Raw genomic sequence first — 18,075 nt, forward strand, 5'->3', positions numbered from 1 at the left:
TGTTTTGGAAGAATTTCATAGACACAGAGAAATTAAGCTAGAAATACCATTTTGAAAAACAGATCTCATTCACTGGAATGAGATTTGGAAGATCCTTCGGAAAGCTGCACAAAAGTTGTTGAACAGAGGCCAGAGGAGGAAAGCGTTCATTTGCTGAGAAAAGAACGATAAACCCCATGAAATGCTCGAGAACGATGGAACTGTCTAAAGATGCTTCTTAGACTTGAAAGGGCAGGTAAAAAATGGATGCAAAGTCACAAGGAAGGAGAAAGGCAACACAGAATGAAGGAAAAGATACAGGAACTTTAAAAATGCTAATTTTCCACAAATTAATCATGGGAATGGAAACAAACTAAGCTGCTTATCACATACTTGAAACCGAAAGGGTGAGGCTTTATGAATGAGGAGCTCAAATGTTCTGGTAAGTCAGAGCAATGAAGTTATCTCTGGAAGATGTGGAATGACACACAGAATCAGAGAACTTTAAGATTCCTACAGCTAGAATAGAGCTTGGAAGTAACCTTGACTAATGGTGCCTAAAAGGCAGTTAGCAGTGAAATTCTCATCAGTCCATACAAAATGAGAAAAACAAGAACAAGCTTTTATTATGGAGATTTCTCCCACCCCCTAGCAAAGAGCTTAGTAGTTAAGGACTTAGTACATCCGGTGGCTGATTTTCACCTATGACCTCATTTCCGTAGGTACCATGATCACTCTCGTACTTTACATTTGAGGAAGACGAAGCAGAGAGTGGGCGAGCACCAGTATGACAAAGGTTCTGCTGCAAGAGGAACTGGAGGGCTGCAAGGTGAACCGAGGTCCGCCTGCTGGAGGGCCAGTCTTTGTTTTTAACACCACATTTGATAATGGGGAGACCTAGTTTGTTGTTCTTATTACGGAAATTCAAAAGTATCTCAACAAATGGACAAACCCTGCTATTAGTCTGAGGTTACACAGATTAGAACTATATTCACCATGGATAATACAGTGATACTCACATTCCAATCTAGGGATGTCACATCCTTGTTGCTTGGGACATCTTGCCCTCCTTCTCGTATACAATGTCTAAGTACTAACTGTGTGGAGCCACTAGTGCTATTTTCACTAAGATTCCATATTCTTGCTGTTGAGTCTCCAGACCTATAAAGTATGCAACATATTTTAAATCCGCATGATATTCTCAAGTATCCCAGAATCAAAGCAACATATTTATATACTATTATTAATAAGGTAAACAACTAGACTCTCGGGGATCTCCATTTCCAATATTTTCCTTAGTCTCCATTTTGGGGGCCCTAGGCACTTCTGAAGAAGTAAGTTTAATTAAAACTGCCCCTGGGTGGCGCAGTCGGTTAAGCAACTGACTCTTGGTTTCAGCTCAGGTCATCTCACGGGTCATGAGTTCAAGCCCTGCATGAGGCTCCAGGCTCAGCATGAGGCTCCAGGCTCAGCATGGAGTCTGCCTGAGATTCTCCCCTCTCTCCCTCTGCCCCTCCCCCTCCTGCTTGTGCTTGCTCACTTTCTCTCCCTAAAATAAATAAGTCTCAAAAAAATAATTTCTAAGATTATGTTATGAAGAAATAAAGATTTACAGAGGCAAGGGGACCATAAAGCAACAAAAACCTAAAAATATAAGTAATGGTTTTATAAAATGTGTAATAGTTCAGTATGCTACTTTTAAAAATACATTTTAGTTTCACTTTGAGAAACATACCCCGATGCCAAGAGATCACTAACAGGGTTCCAGGCACAGATGAAAACTTCAGATTCATGGCCCCGTAACACAACTGCTTTATTAGGAGGGATTTCAACATCCCCATCCACTTCCATCATATCAGTATGATTATCTGTGTCATGAGAAACAAGTGGAAAATGCCAGTTAGGTAATATTATAACATCCTGAGGGGGGAAGGAATAATTCTTAATCAGCAAATACCTCCCTTGTAATATACAGTGTAAGTTTTTTTTTAAAAACTATGTCAGGTAATGGTGAAAATAATTATACACAAGAAATAAATTCCCATCTTTAGTTAAGTATGATCCCACTATTTTTAAAAGATAGTATATGAGTATGTGTTTGGGGTGGTGGGGAGGCGGTGAGAAAGACTGCAAAAAGGTTAGAGCCAAACAAGGCTAAAATGATAGAATGATCTGAATTAAATATAATCCATGTCAACACTGTTCTGAGTTTCTGCCAGTAGGGGTTGCTGATATCATTCACATAACATGAGAGTCGCCTTTCTATCTCCATGTCAGAGCTTTACTGTGTTAATGACTAGTATTACAAATTTTCTTTAGAAATCAAATGCAAACAACAAAATTTATCTAACAGCAGAAAATAGTTTCTAAATATTTAAAGAAGAAAATAAAATCCATGAAAGTAAATCTAGCATTCTGGAGCTTTAGGAATAAGAAATCTGAATTGTGATACAAGTCAGGGAAACAAGTTGGCATAAATGAAACAGATGATGTTACTTCAGTTTGGAAGATGAGACATCCACATAAAGCAAAATACTTTTTCTGCAAGGGAATTTTTAGAAATTCTTATTTCAGCTCACTTGCTATAGTATGTGCTCCGTTCTCCTCCCCATTCGCTGTGTTTTCTCCATTTTTTGCAGACCCCTGTTGGTTGGTGGCAGCTGTGGAGGTGGCGGCAGCTGCCGCCTGCTGCTGTGCGAGCTTATCCCTGTAAGCTTGCTGTCTTGTCTGTACTACATCAGGCATTACGGCGTCTATCAGGGACAGAGACTCTATTGGCCGACCATCAAACAAGGTACCATCCTGGATGTGGAAAAATTTGAGACAAGAAACATGAAAGAGAACACTAATCTGAAGCAACTGCAAAGAGCTGTTTAAATTTTCCTCCTCACCTAGTTCATACTGTGAAATATTGCACAGAATAAGCCAAAATACTGAAAGGAATAATAACATGCAGGCCCATACAATACAAAGTTAATTCGATTCCAAAATTCTGTCAGGGAAAAGCAATGACCAATATATGAAAGAGTTCATACAATTGTAGGAGACTTGGTACCACATTAGAATAAATACTTCTTTACAACTAAAAACTTTTAGAATAGCTTTGTTGAACTCAAAAGTTTCTTGTGATTTGATTCAAATATTAAAACAAGAAACAGACTTCAGATATTCTGCCATACAATCATCTCATTTTACTAATGATAAGACGGAAGCACAATCAGGTTAAAGACTTGCAGAAGTCCCACCCTCGGTCAATGGCAAGGAGATCTCCTAACTGATGCTTTCCTAGTGTGACCTGAGGACCAACAGCACCGCCATCACAGCTGGTAGCTTATTATAAACGGAGAGTGAAACCTACAGAATCGAAATCTCTGAAGGGCGCAGGAGCCTGTGTTTTAACAAGCTCTCTAGGGTAGTCATGCACACTAACATTTGAGAAGTACCATCATAACTCTGAGACTGGTGCTCTTTAACTTTATGGAGTTGCTGTAATTTTCCAAAGCTCCTGTCATTGATATTAGGAAGCTCACCATTAATAAAAAGTTCTCCAGCGGGCACAAGGAGACAGAACAAGTCTGAAATGGAAACTGGGCAAATGAGCTAGGAATATGCACGTGTAAGGCCCAACTCACATAAGCTGGTGGACAACCTACAGTGGGGTGATGGGGTGCTCTGAGTCACAAAAACATGGCACATCTTTCTGAGTTGTCAACTGTAATGGAGTATTTGAGGAATAGGAGAACTTAATCTAATTTAAGTAACTTAAAATATCAATAGCAACAGATACATTGTAGAGTACTGTATTAGATACAGACACATTATAGAGTACTATAGTAAATCTATAAAACATTTATTTTTCAGATGCCATGAGACTTTAATTCTGGCCACTGGTGGAAACTGGTTTTCACCCTCTGCAATAATGGATACCCTGGGACAGAAAGTACTAAAGTTAACGAGGACATATTTAAATTAACATTAGTGGATTTTTCAGTTTTAGAGAAGAGGAAACTCAAAAATAATGAAGTCAGAATTAGTATTCTATATAATTATAGTAATAAATATTGGTACAGAAACCACACATGCTTGTTTTAAAAATACTTGTGAAAGGAAAGGAGAGCCACGTTAATGTCTGAAATGAAAATAAGACAAAGAGCTCCATGTGTTATAAATCCTGACCATATACGAAAATTTTCAGCTAGACCAAGGTTTGCAAACTTTTTCTGTGAAAGGACAAACAGTAAATATCTTAGGCTTTGCAAAGCATAAGGTCTCTGTCACAACTATTCCATTCTGCCACCGTAGCACCAAAGTAGCCAAAACAATATGCAAGTGAATGAGTGTGGCTGTGTTCCAATATAAAAACAGGCAAGCAGGCAGGATTTGGGTCATGGGTCAGAGCTGGCCGACGCCTGAATTAAACTACCTATATATGGACCCTATTAGGTAGGCAAAAGTATCAAGAGTTGGCTTTAATTATAAACTGCCTTCCGAAATCAGGTACAACCAAATAACCCGAGGTTCTGTAATTTTTCAGACCGTCAATTATGGTCTCAGCATTCCACAGCACAATGTTGTTGTTTTCAAGAAAATTATTTCTTATTATTTACTTATAAAACCACAGAAAGGGAAATAAACTAGAACTAATGGTTCTTACAGTGGGGAGCCAACAGGCCTTGCCTGTTCAACCTGCCTGTGACATAAGGAACACCACCCTGGTGGTGAAGGTGAAGTCACATAATGAATGAACAAACAAGACAGCAGATTTAAGGACAAATTTAAGAGTAAGCGTTAGTATTTGAAATAAATTTTCCTTACCTCATTAATACTAACTTCTGCCTCTACATACTGTAGACCTTTCTGGATGATAGAAATCAATGCAGCAGGTGGGACAAGGGCACCATTTATGTTAGACTGACTGATATGGCTTTCTATACCAAAGGTAAACGCTGAATGAGAAAATCCTAAAAGCAAAAGAAAAGGTATAAGAATTTATTCTCCTAGTGGCAACATGTGAAAGACCTCTGCAATCTTTCAAAATCACAATCCATCCATCTGAAATCCCAGATTGTTAGCTAAGTTTAAATATGCTTTTAAACAAAAGAAATACCAAAAATCCAAACATACTAACATTTACATATTTTCCTTTTCACTTTAATTACATAAAATATGATATGAAATCTCTAGTACATATACAATTTAGCCATGGCACATAATTTTCCTCGAAGAATAGCATCAAACTTTAAAGCTGGGGAGAAAAAAAGTCTTTGGAAATCATGTGAATTGATTGCTTCACTAAAGATAATTTAGGCCAAGATAAATTGAGGTGACATTTAGTATTTTTGTAGTATATTTAAATTTCTACATAAAAATGATCAAACACAGTATAAATCCAGTATTTTGTAGTTATTTTTAACTTAGGAAATAAAAAGCAAACTAAAGTTAATTTATAAAACATGAAAATAATTTTTATGCTTAAATTTCGCTGTATGTATGAGTTAAACGCAAAAAAAAGAATTACTAATTCTTTGCCACTTAGTAATAACACATCAAATGAAAGCTTTAGGAAATAAAAGTTAGCAATACCCAGTTTATATCAGCAATTCTTTAATTTTAATTTGAAATACTTAAATCCAAAACACATAATAAAAATCTCTTTATGTCGGTCTCACTTTAATGAAAGTCCAAACTCAAAGGTAAAATTCTAGTAAAATGATAGATGCACGTGCGGTTATTCTCTTCACTAAAACAGCCATCAGAGCTCATCATTAAATAGCAACTCCCGTTACTGTATTTTAAATAATTTAATCACATTATACATATAATTCAGATGTTAAAAAACCTTCATACTAAGTAAACTAAATGAATATGGGCTTACTTGTATCTTAAATGGATTTAACTCACGTAATAACTGTTAGCTAGCCTATTCTAGTTTTTTAGTGTTGACTCTGTGTCTTGTTGCATTCTGTGCTTCTCTTCTAGGCGTCTTGTGGCACTTACGAACAGTCCAGAATAAAATACTCGGGACTCACACAAAGCATGTGGCTAGGAAAGATTTTAATTGGTCAGTAGACAAAGTACACCTAAGCTGGTTTTCCTCATGGCTCCTTCCTTCCCTCTTGGAAACACCTGGCCATTCCACTCCTGCAACTCATAGTGAGAAGTAAAAAGACGTTACTTCTAAGACTTTGATTTTAACTCATGATTTTGCCTACAGGCATGATCATTATTAAACACATTTATGGTCTTCAGCTTAATCTGAGCTCATAGAGATGGTTAAGAAAAACAGCATTGAAACTAAAAAACATATCAATGAAAAAGAGCATCATTCTGCATTGTCCCTATCAGGAAACCCATAACTACTTGAATATGAGTAGATTCCAAACTGCTAGGGTAGAAGGCTAAGAATAAGGGCTAAGAAGGATGGGGAGAGACAGTAAAAGATAAGGCAGTGAAATCCACAAGCAGTGAGGCTGCAGAGTCCTGTTTTCAATTATATGCCCTTCCCTAAATAAATTCTGCAATAAATCATAAACGGGGGAAAAAAGCTAAGCACAAGTGGCTTAGAGATTTACGAAGACTTCAAGACGGACAATACCATTTATTGCATGGAGGACCTCCACCATGCACACATATATAGTTTTATTATTTTATAATCTGAGCTAGCAGATGGGAAGACAGCCACTAACAGGATAAAGATTTATTTTTTAAGTTCTTACTTAAATTCCAGTTAGGTAACATACAGTGTAATATTAGTTTCAGGTGTACAATTTAGTGACTCCACACCATACAACACCTGGTGCTCATACAAGCGCCCTCCCTTATTCCCCATCACCTATTTAACCCATCCCCACACACCCACCTCCCCTCCAGTAACCCTCAGTTTGTTCTCTATAGGTAAGAATCTCTTTCTTGGTTTGTCTCTTTCCCCCTCCTATGTTTTGTTTCTTAAATTTCACATATGAGTGAAATCATATGGTATTTGTCTTTCACTGACTTATTTCGCTCCATCCATGGTATTGCAAATGGCAAGATTTCCCTTTTTTATGGCTGAGTAATATTCCATTGTGTATACATACCATATCATCTTTAAGAGGATAAGGATTTAAATTCATTCAGAGACCATGGAGGTAACCACTACATTCTGTACTGAACAATTAAGTTAAAATATGGTCAAGGATAAAGTTAAGAAAGAGTGAGCTCCTGTTTACTAATAGAAAACAAAGGATTACATCATTATTCTATTTTAACTCAGGGTGTCAGAAAGTGGTGTCAGTAGTGCATGAAACATTAAGACATTAGCAACACTTTTCAAGTGTTTTGATTTTCATAAACCTTACAAATTTTAGCAAAGTCCAGGACTTCTGTACCCTCTAATTCATGAGTACAATTTAAATAATCAAAATCATCACATCTAGACCCTGTTTAAATTAGAATTCAAGCTTATGTCCAAGAATATCCTAAGAGTTGCAGGGGGAATGATGTCGATTTTGGGCTGGCATGTTGTACATCCCGAATCTGTTTTATCAGACCAGGAGAGAAGCTATCCCAGGTGCTTACATCTATCTCAAGTTATCGCTCATGCGCTTACAATGTCCTCAAATAGTAAGAAAGTAACTCTGAAAGGGTTATTAGTATTATTTGGACACTTCACATTAATGTCTACCCTAAAAAAGGTCCACAATTAAAAACACTCTGCTTCAGTCAATGTTGAATTCAATTGTAATTTTAAAATTTCTAGTAACAGCATTACATGGCAGTTTAAAATTATACTCAAAACTACTTTTCTTATTCCCCTCCCTAAAACTTCACTTTCCTTCAAAATTTGACCTTACTTCATTACACCTGAAAGTCATCCTAACTTTCACCTTGGCCCCTGGTGCTCCACCAATCACCAAATCCTATCAATTCTACCTCTCTTGTGTCTGTCATCAGCTTTCCTTTTCTGATAGAACCTGGAGTTTAGTCCCCATCATCCATCGCCTACAATTACTGCCCTAAGGTCCTCTTTCCCCAGCTCAGTCCGTTTGCCACACTAGAGCTAGGGCATTATCTGTGAAACAAAACCAATCACATCACTTCTTACTTGGGCACTTTCAACGATCCCTTTGACCTTGCTAATAAAGGCCAAAGTAAGTATGACACACAGTACCTTTGTAATCTGACTCTACTTATCTCTCCAGACTCATCTCCCCAATTCCATGCCCCCACCCTTCTTCCCATTACACATTAAATTCAAGTGACTGCCAATTCTATGTAGCACCGTGAATATGCTATGCTATCTCACACTTTTGTACCTTATGTGTTCCTAAGTTCTTTCCTCCTATCTGAATGGAGGGGAAGTCCCTTCTTTCACTACCCCGGAGGGGGATCTTTCTCTGCTATGTTAATCCTATAGTTTATTATATGTGTAGTATTTATCACACTGAATGGTTATCTTGTGTGTATGTATATGATGCTAGACTGGGCTACGTGAAGAAAGAGTTGATGTCTAGTAAATCTTTTCATTCTGGAAAACTAGAACGTTACCTAATTTAACTAATGCTCAATAAACACGTGTTAAATCAGAATGCAATTCTACAATAATGTATTTTGGCACATCAGAAAATCTATGAATCCAAAAAAAAAAAAAAAGCATATGACTTAAATCTCCCTTAAAAAACAAAACTAAAACTTGAACCAGGTCATGCCAAAATATATTTCCATTTATCTGTAAATATATGTGCAGAAAATACTTTTTCAGGGACAGCTTCTGATTTACATAGTAGAAGGCAAAAGAGATTTACCTAAATCTGTGAGATATTAAAGACTGGCTTGATTGCTTAAAATAGCATCCCTTCTTTCCAGGACTAAGAGCAAATCTGATATAAATAATACCTCTGTAATCAAGTACTCTACAAATTCGCTAGGGTGATTAACATTTGGGATGTGGAAAAGAGATTCCAGAAAAGAATTATGGCTAAAACCATGAAGTTTAGTATCCAGTAACTCAGGAATAAAGACACGTGGTGGTGGGGGGAGGTGTGGTAACTCAGAAGCCCACGAGACGACGATGATTCCCACATAAGAAACAAGATCACAAAACAATTGTTTTCTACATACTGCTTGTTTCAGGGAGGGCGTTCCCTTGAGACGACAGGGACTGTTTTCTCAAAGAGGTATTAGTCCTCCAGAGCAAGACAACTCTCCTTTGCAAACAGACTACAGGAACATGAAAATGGGCCTTGAACATCATTGCTATGGTGCAGGGTGACTCAACAACAACAACGCACAAAGCTTAACTATTATCACAACACAGACCGGAAGGAAAATCTAATAATCCAAGATCCTATTTAGGCTTCAGGTAAACAAACAAAACAACAACAACAAAACCCCAACCCCCCCCCCAGAAATTATATCCCTGCTCCCATCACCACAAACTCCCTTGTCCCCAAATGCATTTCTAACTGTATCCTACAGGCCCAGATTTTCATTTATTCTAAGAAGTTCCATACTTACATGCTTAAAGATTTTAGAAAAGGTGAAAAGAAGGAGGGGCAAAAAATGCTAGAGGGGATCTTGCATGTTGAAGATTTAGACCCAGTACTTATTAAAAAAAAAAAAAAAAAAAAAGGACAACATGGAGAAGGAAAAAAATTACAATACCAAACCCAAGTGCAACTGTTAATATTTTTGTGTTTCCTTTTCTTTTTTACACACCATTCTCCTCCATCACAATACAACACACTGAGCTACACAATTCCGTGCCCTAATTTTACCCTTAAAATATATATATATATATATATATATATATATATATATATATATATATATAACTGTCAACATTGTACATGAATTATATTTTCTGAAATAATTTTGATAATAAAATACTATTTGGCCAATGAATGTACTCAACTAGTAAATTATTTATCCCATCGATGGATAGTTTAGACTTTCTCAATGTTTATTACTTAGGAATGTCACCTCAAATACCTACACGTATAGGCTTTTGCCATATATATTTTTTTCATGTTGAGGGGGACATGGGCATTTTAAAGAAGTTTTCATAATTGCTCAACTGCTTTGTCCCCAAATCATACAAATCTATAGTGCCGTCAGCAATTTATGTTTCCCTACACCCTTATTATGCTGGCTATTCCTTAAAAAAATAAGCAAGAAGATAACTAGTAAGACTGAACAAGTTCTCTATTTGGTAATTATTAAACGACATTTGTCTTTTAACAAGCATGTCAGCAGTAATGTGTAAATAGGAATTTTCCTCTACCAGCAAAAAAATAGTCATTCAGCTTATAAAAAGAGAAAAACTGATTTGGAAGCATAAAATTTACCACTATTTTTGACAAGTACTTGCTGTTTATCGTTAATTAGTCATGTGTACAACTATATGTGACAAATCCATGTTACTGCATATTTTATTTGATTACAAAGCAAAATGTATGTACACTTAACCTGCATTTCTGTAGCCGACCAATTACTCGTAAAAATGAAAAGAAAGACTGGAGGTGGACATACCCAATCCTGAACTCCCCTCACTCTAGGCCTTCATGGCTAGAGGGCACTGAGAGCCAGTTTAACCTGACTCTATTCAGTTTGTTGTTCAAGTCTGTTTATAAGTGGCACCAACAGGAGGATATGGAGGAAGGAAAGTTTATGTAGCCCAGTTATCTTTATCTGAGTTAAGAGAAACTACACTGTCATTTGACTGCTGACATTTTCTTAGCCATTGCAGGGGTTAATACCAAATCATTAAATGGAAAACAAAACCAAACCAAACCAACAACAACGAATAGGCTCTTCGGTGTTACAGATCAGAACCTTAATGTTACACATAAACATTCGGGTTAGTTTGTGCCTACTATGATCATGTGTAGATTTCTAAATTGTGTATGCTCTTATAAACAAAAAACAGAACATCTCAAGGAAGCACCGTCTCATAAAAAGTGGAGTAGGGCAAGGCCTATATCCAGAGAGACTGAATATCCCCTTGAAAGAGTTCATGAACAGTGGAGAGAGATGGGGGGCGGGAGGGAGAGCCAAGATGATCTTTCATGCACCAAATGCTTTAAGCTTACATACATCATCACCTTTTCACAAACTGAGACTGTGTGGCAAAATGAACCTCAGTTCTAAAAACACGAGGATTTTAAAAAATGATAGCTTGGAATCACGATCTAGAAAATAGCTCAGTAATAAGGACATACTGTTTCTGCATTTTCCAGTTAGTCTTCAATCGTAAAATGCAACTGTTTCACAGCGTCCTAAATATTAAGTACACCATTCACCGAAATGCTACTGAGCTTTTAAACATGTCATAGATGACAGTTCTATCTAGAATCAAAAATTCTCCCCCAAACCAAATACACAATTTAAAACAAAATAAAATTGCATCTTACTCAAAGCAACAAGAAAAAAGGTGGCACAAGGTCACGAATAATTGCCAGTACAATTTCTCTAGGAAAAAATAACACTAAACCTGGGAATAACTAGAGGAGATTCAAAGGTGATGTAAAAGGGGAGGAGGGGTTAAAAAAAAAAAAAAAAAAAGAGGGAAATTTAAAAGGTCCAAACCATCTTATATCTTTTAAAATTAACACTGTATCAAGTTCTGTTCCATACAACTTAGCTGTACCCCTTAGTGCTTATTCTGCATATGGTTGCTAGATGTGAGTTATTAGGGCAATCAAATTATTAATGCCCTTGGGCAAACGCTAATTAAATGGAGCATACTGAATAATCAAGTCAATCATTACTTACGGTACTACACTGTCAAATACACTCAATTTTCAAGTCATCTCAAAAGAGAAAAAAATTTTCTTTCCTAGAAAATTTTTGTTGACTATGAAAGCCTAAGTGTACAAAATGGTGATGACCAAAGTAATTTGCTTAGGGTGAACTTGTAAGAGACAGAATTGAGAAAAATAAAAAGTTACAACACTTAATAAAGACATCTTACAATAAATATACTTTCCTCTTAATTAGTTTTAATGAGTAGGGGAGGATGACTTATTTCAAACAGAAGCCTATAAAACATCTGAGGCTGAGTATCACAATGTAATCCCTTTCAACAAGCAACAAGTGTTACGGATGAAGAAAAAAATCAGAAGTTATATAATTGGGGAGAGGAGATGGACTTTTAATAGTATCTTCTAGTGCTGACAATAGTCATAATAGGATGGTCATCACATGGTATAAAGTATTTAAAACAATTTAAGGGATTTTATTCCTCTGGAGACAGATACCATACTCCAGCCAACATGAAACACTGTTTACAGAGAACAAATATTAGAAGTTCTTACTGGAAAACATTATTTCTAAATTATACATTTATCAAAACAGAATAAACTTTCATAAGGTGTTTTCTGGACTTTCTGCCTGAGAGCTTTTAGATGATGAGACAAGCAAGAAAAAATTTTACTTTCCTTAGTGGTAGTCTTTAAAAACCAGTCCTGTGAAGGTCTTTTCACAAATACTTTCTTTGCCATGATTACTTCTTTTCTTCCCACCTAACTCCTAATTCCAATTCAGTACTCCGAAACACACCAAAATACACCCAGAAAAGGAATTACTGGATTCCAAATTCAAATCACTTGCAAAAATGGCCATTTTTATGTATAATTAGAGGTTAAAACCAAGAAACAATTTTTGGAATAAGTCACCAAGTGCTGAGATGGGCTAGATTCTGAGCTGTATCTGAAACCTGGTGACAGAACCATCAACATCCTAAACTCTTTCCCATCTCCTATTTCTGGAAGTAACTTCAAATGAGTGTCTCTATGATATGAACGTGCCTCATCATTCCTACAAAATCCTGCCTATAAAAACAAATACACCACTTTTAGTGGCACCTCCCTAAAGTTTAGTAGGAGATATTCTCACACTACAAATCTCAATATGTACACTTCATGCCTTCTACTTTATCTCGGGTAACTACTAAATATAATGTTTCTTTCAAGATATTGCGAACACGCTACATACCTGTTGTCAACTTTCTTGTCAAATTCTAATCGTCCTACAACTAATATGGACCAGTGGCCTTTCAAACTTTATTATGCCTAAGAATCACCTGGGGCATTTGTAAACTGCAGATTCCTGGCCCCCACTCGCCGTTCTCTAAGTGATTCTAATGCAGGTGCTCAGAGGATCAAACTTCAGAACTCTGGTATTGGCGGTTCTTAAATTTATGGAAAGTTGCATTCCTAGAGAAACTGCCATAAGTCAGAATGTCATTAGTTGAACCTGATTTTCCCCTATAAATCATAATGTAAATAGGAAGTTACCAATTTAGTAAAGGGACTGGTATTCACATCTTCAGAGATGTGGCCTAACATCGTACTTCATTATGGGTACACTGTAAAACAGAAAACTTTCTAAATATACAGAGCACAACTGAGAACACAGTAAAAAATTGTAAAGGACTTACTACGATAAGCAGCAGTCTACCACACAAAGTTGTTTTCTTAATTCTCGCTTTATTTTTACTGCAACATAGAACACCTTAAAACGAAGAATTTCAAAGGATTTTCTCTGAGAACATCAGCAACTTCAAGAAGACTTCTGATAATATTTAACCAATGGATACACTTCCAGAAATTAATCCGGAGTATTATTTTACTGCCCCTTTTACTTGCTGTATTTTTTTTTTTTTTTTGTAGCAACATAAAACACCAATTTGTGGACTTCTGTTTGCGAACAAAATCCGAGTGTTCATTAACATCTCCAACTTCACTCTGCCCATTTCATCTCAGCACGGGCTGCTGCTGAGTTCTTCCAACTGTCTCTCGTCTCCAGAAACAGCAGTTTCTTATGATTCAACCTAAGCAGCAGCCTTCACAATACACCTACAAGCCATTACATACAGTTCTCATCCACTGGCCCTTCACGTCTTCTACTTTAGCATCCAAGGCCTCGAAGCTCTGGCTCAAATGGTGGTCCCATTCAAAGGCAGAAAAAGCAGGAGTTTGTTTTGACCCAAAAATTCTTTCAATTTTGGCCAAAGTTACCAAGTAACAATATCAAGGCATGTGCATCTGTCTTATATATGTAATAGCCACTAGATCAGGTCACTATTTTTCCACTTCATTAATCATTTTAATCTTACTCAAAATATTCAATGGATACTGTATTAGGATCTGCCTTCAATACCAGCTGACCAGTTAAAAAAGAAAAGAAAAAAAAAAAAACAACACCAAGATCTATTTATTTCAAAGCTTCAGAACAAATTATTCTACCTTAGTTGGTTACTTTTAGTCTCTTCACTTTCTTCCTTTCTGCCCTCATTAGACATCATTTTCTCAGCTGTTTCAGGCCAGAGAGAAGCAGTGATGGTGCCTGGGAATAGGAAACCCCCAGGGGAGAGCAAAGCTCAGAACTGGAGTGCAGCTGGCAACAGCTCAGCGGAGGGGGATCTAAAATCTAAGGCCATGTTTGCACTCCCTGCACAGGAAAGGACAATGACTAAGCCCTATTAGAAGAATCACAATCAAAATTGAGGGCTCAATTCCTACTCCCGGCCTTCTGTCCTACCTCACAGGTGCCAACCACAGTTACCCTTTTACATGTACACTATGCCTCACCTTACTACTACAACGTCACAACTTTAAGTTATGATGTCTAAAATGCAAACTCTCTAGCTTATTTTCAACTACCAAATGGTTCCATGTCATGCTAACAGTCTGCACTCGCCAGTGCTGTCAATCTTTCCCAGGTCCGGTGCCCCATCCACCCAAGTTTTCCCTCTTCTACTTTAACATTTTCTTGCTTAATCCATCCCACATTTTCCCTTGAAGTTTTCCTTCTGTTTTAGGACGACTCTTGATCTGTTTAAAAATGAACACTGATTTACTCATTAATATTTATTACAAATGACCTCCAGTGATTTAATTTATTAATCACCCACCAATAAACACATTAGTAAGAATTCAAGTCAAAGATAAACTAAATCGATAGGGATAATGATTATGAAAACATTCTGAAAAAATACGGTTAATTTAGTTATTGAAATGCTAACTGCAGTTAGGATCAGTAACATTTAGCTGAGGATTCTGAATATACATTATCAAATTGGTGCTATCTGAGAGTTTATATGTTCCTACTGACCATGTGCAATCTCATTTCATAACAACTTATAAAAAAAAATGGTCTTTGAACACTGAAAGCCAAACCATTTAACAAATATTTGCCTGAGATGATTCCAACATATTTGAAAGAGTCAGAGAGTTAAACCATGCAGTAACACATAGCTTTAAAATGGCAGTCCAGACATTAAGGAAACATACAAAGTTCAACAGTTTGGACTGATACAAATTTCAAATGCATAAAAGGTTATTTTGAGAATATTAAAATAATTTGAGGCCTATTTACTTTATGAAAGTACTCACCTGACTCTTGCAAGTATCTATATACCAAGAAGTTGACCTCATCACTGCTTATACTCATCTTTATTCCCACTTAAACCATGAGGTCACAACACAGGATATAACCCTAAAAATAAAACAAAGTTAATTAAGTATTTTCAATAAAATATTTTTAAACAAAATGTAAACAATGTTGTAAAAACCATTGATTTTATTTAATGATGTAAAATGAAGGTTCTATATTGCCTGATAATAAACCCTAACAATAAAGTTATTTCAATAGTTAGTAATAGATTATACAACCAAAACATGGCTGGTCTATTTTTCTGCAAGGTAACATATTTGCGAAAAGGATTCAAAATTTGTAAAAGGGCTTCAGCATCATATTTTATATGACTATATCAAATAGCGTAAAAAGTTATTTCCTCTTTCTCCTTAACTGTAAAAAAACAAAAACAGTACATTTTAGGAATCAGAATATTATTTATTTAGGAAAAGAATGATTTTAGACCACTGGGTAAAGGATGAGCCATCTACACCGGTTTTGTCTACATAATTTGAGAGGATTTGAAGTGTCTGTTTTTTCAACATCTAATCTGCAATGTTCAAGTTTCAAAAAGATCTACTACGTGTAAAGCAGAGAGGTGGGAACAGAGTTTTCAAAACTCAAATGATGTTCTCTTAATGGACATACTTAAACTTTGAATTCAGAGAGAGGGGAAAAAAGGCAACGGAGACCTAACTTAAGTATGTCCTCATTATACTCATCTGCCCTCATGTCACAGAAATTATTTAAAAAAGAAGTCAGCAAACAGTTTTTGTACAGAGACAGACAGTAAATATGTTAGGCTTCGCCGCTCATACACAGTTTCTGTTAAAACCACTCAACTCTATGGTTGCAGCACAAGAGCGGCAACAAACAAGACGCAGACAAGTGAGTCCGGCCGTGTTCCAGTCAAATTTCATTTATGGATGGCGAAATTTGGATTTCATACGGTAGAGCTGGTTCATAAAATATTTCCCTTTGGACTTCTTTTCAAGCACTTAAAAAAACAAAAAAGAACACCTTCCTTATAAGGCTAGTGGGTCAGATCTGACCCACGGACTGTGTACTTTCTTGGTCCCTTAGTTAAAAAGGATAGACTGGCATCTCTTTAGTGAAGGGCTATCTAACGTGATGTGCCGGTGTTGACTGTCCGGCTACATCATCCGTCTCTTTATGATGCAGAGTTCACAGTACATTTTAAAAAGTCACAAGTTAACAAATCCTTGAGTGGTCTACTGTGTGAGGGGAACTGCTCCTGCCCTAAGCTGTGGAAAAAGTAGTGACTGAGCACATCAAGTTTCTGTCGCAGAAAAGAACAAACAAGGAAGTAATAACAATTTTCCAATGACACACACAGAGGAAACCCTAACCAAATTTAGTAGTCTGGGAATACATCTTGAAGAAAGTATCACCGGTGTTTAGACCCGAAAAGATGGACGAGGAGAGGGAGAACATCAACACTTGTGGGAGGAAGGCAGGGAACGGAAGGAATCCGGTGAGCAGCAGACTAGATGAAGAAAGAGAAACAAAACATGGAGGTAAGGCTCAAAACACAAACACAAACCATGTTCTACGGGGCCTTGACAGCGTCGCTTAAAGAAAATATACTGACAGGTTCTGAGTGAGTAGCAGAATGACCAGACCGACCCTGTATAAAGATCATCCTGGCTCTGATATGTAGAAGAGCCTGAAATGAAAATGGACTGGAATAAGAGCTGAGGTAGGAGGATGCTGCAGGAACCCAACGACGAAGGAAACGGGGGCCATGGCACTGAAGCCGGGGAGAAGTACAGGGGTTCCAAAGTGTGACCAGCTGGACACAGGAGCGAGGTGAAAGGAAGAACCAAAGGTTCTCTCAGGAAATCTGGATCGGCAGTACTTCCATTTAATGAAAAGAGAAACAACGGAAGAAGAGTAACAATTATCTTCATAGAAAGAGAAAGGTGCTCTCCCACAAAATTAACTCAGGGAGTACAATTAACAACCTGAATGTTTGGAACGATAAAGGTAAATACCCCTTTGATGATTTTGGCTCAGGACATCTTGTCTAGATGCCTCTATGGTACATTAGGTGATTCATGCTCTGGAGGATATCTTGCTCCATTTCATTCTGACCCACAGTTACGTGTAGCAATGTGTCTGGCACACACATAGTAGATATTAAATAGTCAATTTTGAAAGTCTGTTGAACTGCATGACTTCTAAAAACAAAACAACTGGGGCACCTGGGTGGCTCAGTCAGTTCAGCACTGACTCTTGGGTTTTAGCTCAGGTCATGATCTCAGGGTCGTGAGACTGAGCCTCACACGTCGGGTTCCACACTGGCTGTGCAGCCTGCTTGGGATTCTTTCTCTCTCTCCCTCTACGACCCCTCCCCAACTCTCGCATGCGCGCACTCTCTCAAAAAACAAAACAAAGCCAATCCCACACTATCACAGAATTATAAGAAATTAAATAATAATTTAACCAATCATGGATATGTTTGTAAGCAGAACAATTCATCACTACTTCATTAACAGGATTTCCCAAAATGAAATATGCTAGATGGAATCAAAGTGAAACAGACTGACAAAGAAAACAAGAGTATTTTTTCCTCTAATGTATCATTCAGTTCAACACTCAAACACGGGCACTGCAGCACCTAAGACGCATAGGTCTGCACCAGTGCTCGGTTCTGATAAGCTAAGGCCGTCGATGTCT

At 37.1% G+C, this 18,075-nt stretch overlaps 1 protein-coding gene across 11 annotated transcripts in view; it reads right to left on the minus strand.

Annotated features, from left to right (window-relative positions):
* TBL1XR1 (TBL1X/Y related 1) overlaps positions 1-18,075 on the minus strand; it is a 171,030-nt gene that overhangs the window by 24,699 nt on the left and 128,256 nt on the right. For 7 of the 11 annotated variants that reach the window (XM_057306827.1, XM_044383996.3, XM_026498394.4 and 4 more), the window contains 5 exons: positions 15,354-15,456; positions 4,795-4,940; positions 2,559-2,781; positions 1,715-1,847; positions 999-1,140 (listed from right to left, as the gene is read on the minus strand). In XM_057306827.1, coding sequence (XP_057162810.1) covers positions 999-1,140; positions 1,715-1,847; positions 2,559-2,781; positions 4,795-4,940; positions 15,354-15,411 — 702 coding nt within the window. In that variant the 5' untranslated portion in view covers positions 15,412-15,456. Of the gene's footprint in view, positions 1-998; positions 1,141-1,714; positions 1,848-2,558; positions 2,782-4,794; positions 4,941-15,353; positions 15,457-16,745; positions 16,883-18,075 lie in introns of all 11 variants that reach the window. The other 4 variants (XM_057306829.1, XM_057306826.1, XM_026498416.4 and 1 more) reach the window with 2 other exon arrangements.

Source organism: Ursus arctos, unplaced genomic scaffold, assembly GCF_023065955.2.
Source record: "Ursus arctos isolate Adak ecotype North America unplaced genomic scaffold, UrsArc2.0 scaffold_4, whole genome shotgun sequence".
NCBI lineage: Eukaryota > Metazoa > Chordata > Mammalia > Carnivora > Ursidae > Ursus > Ursus arctos.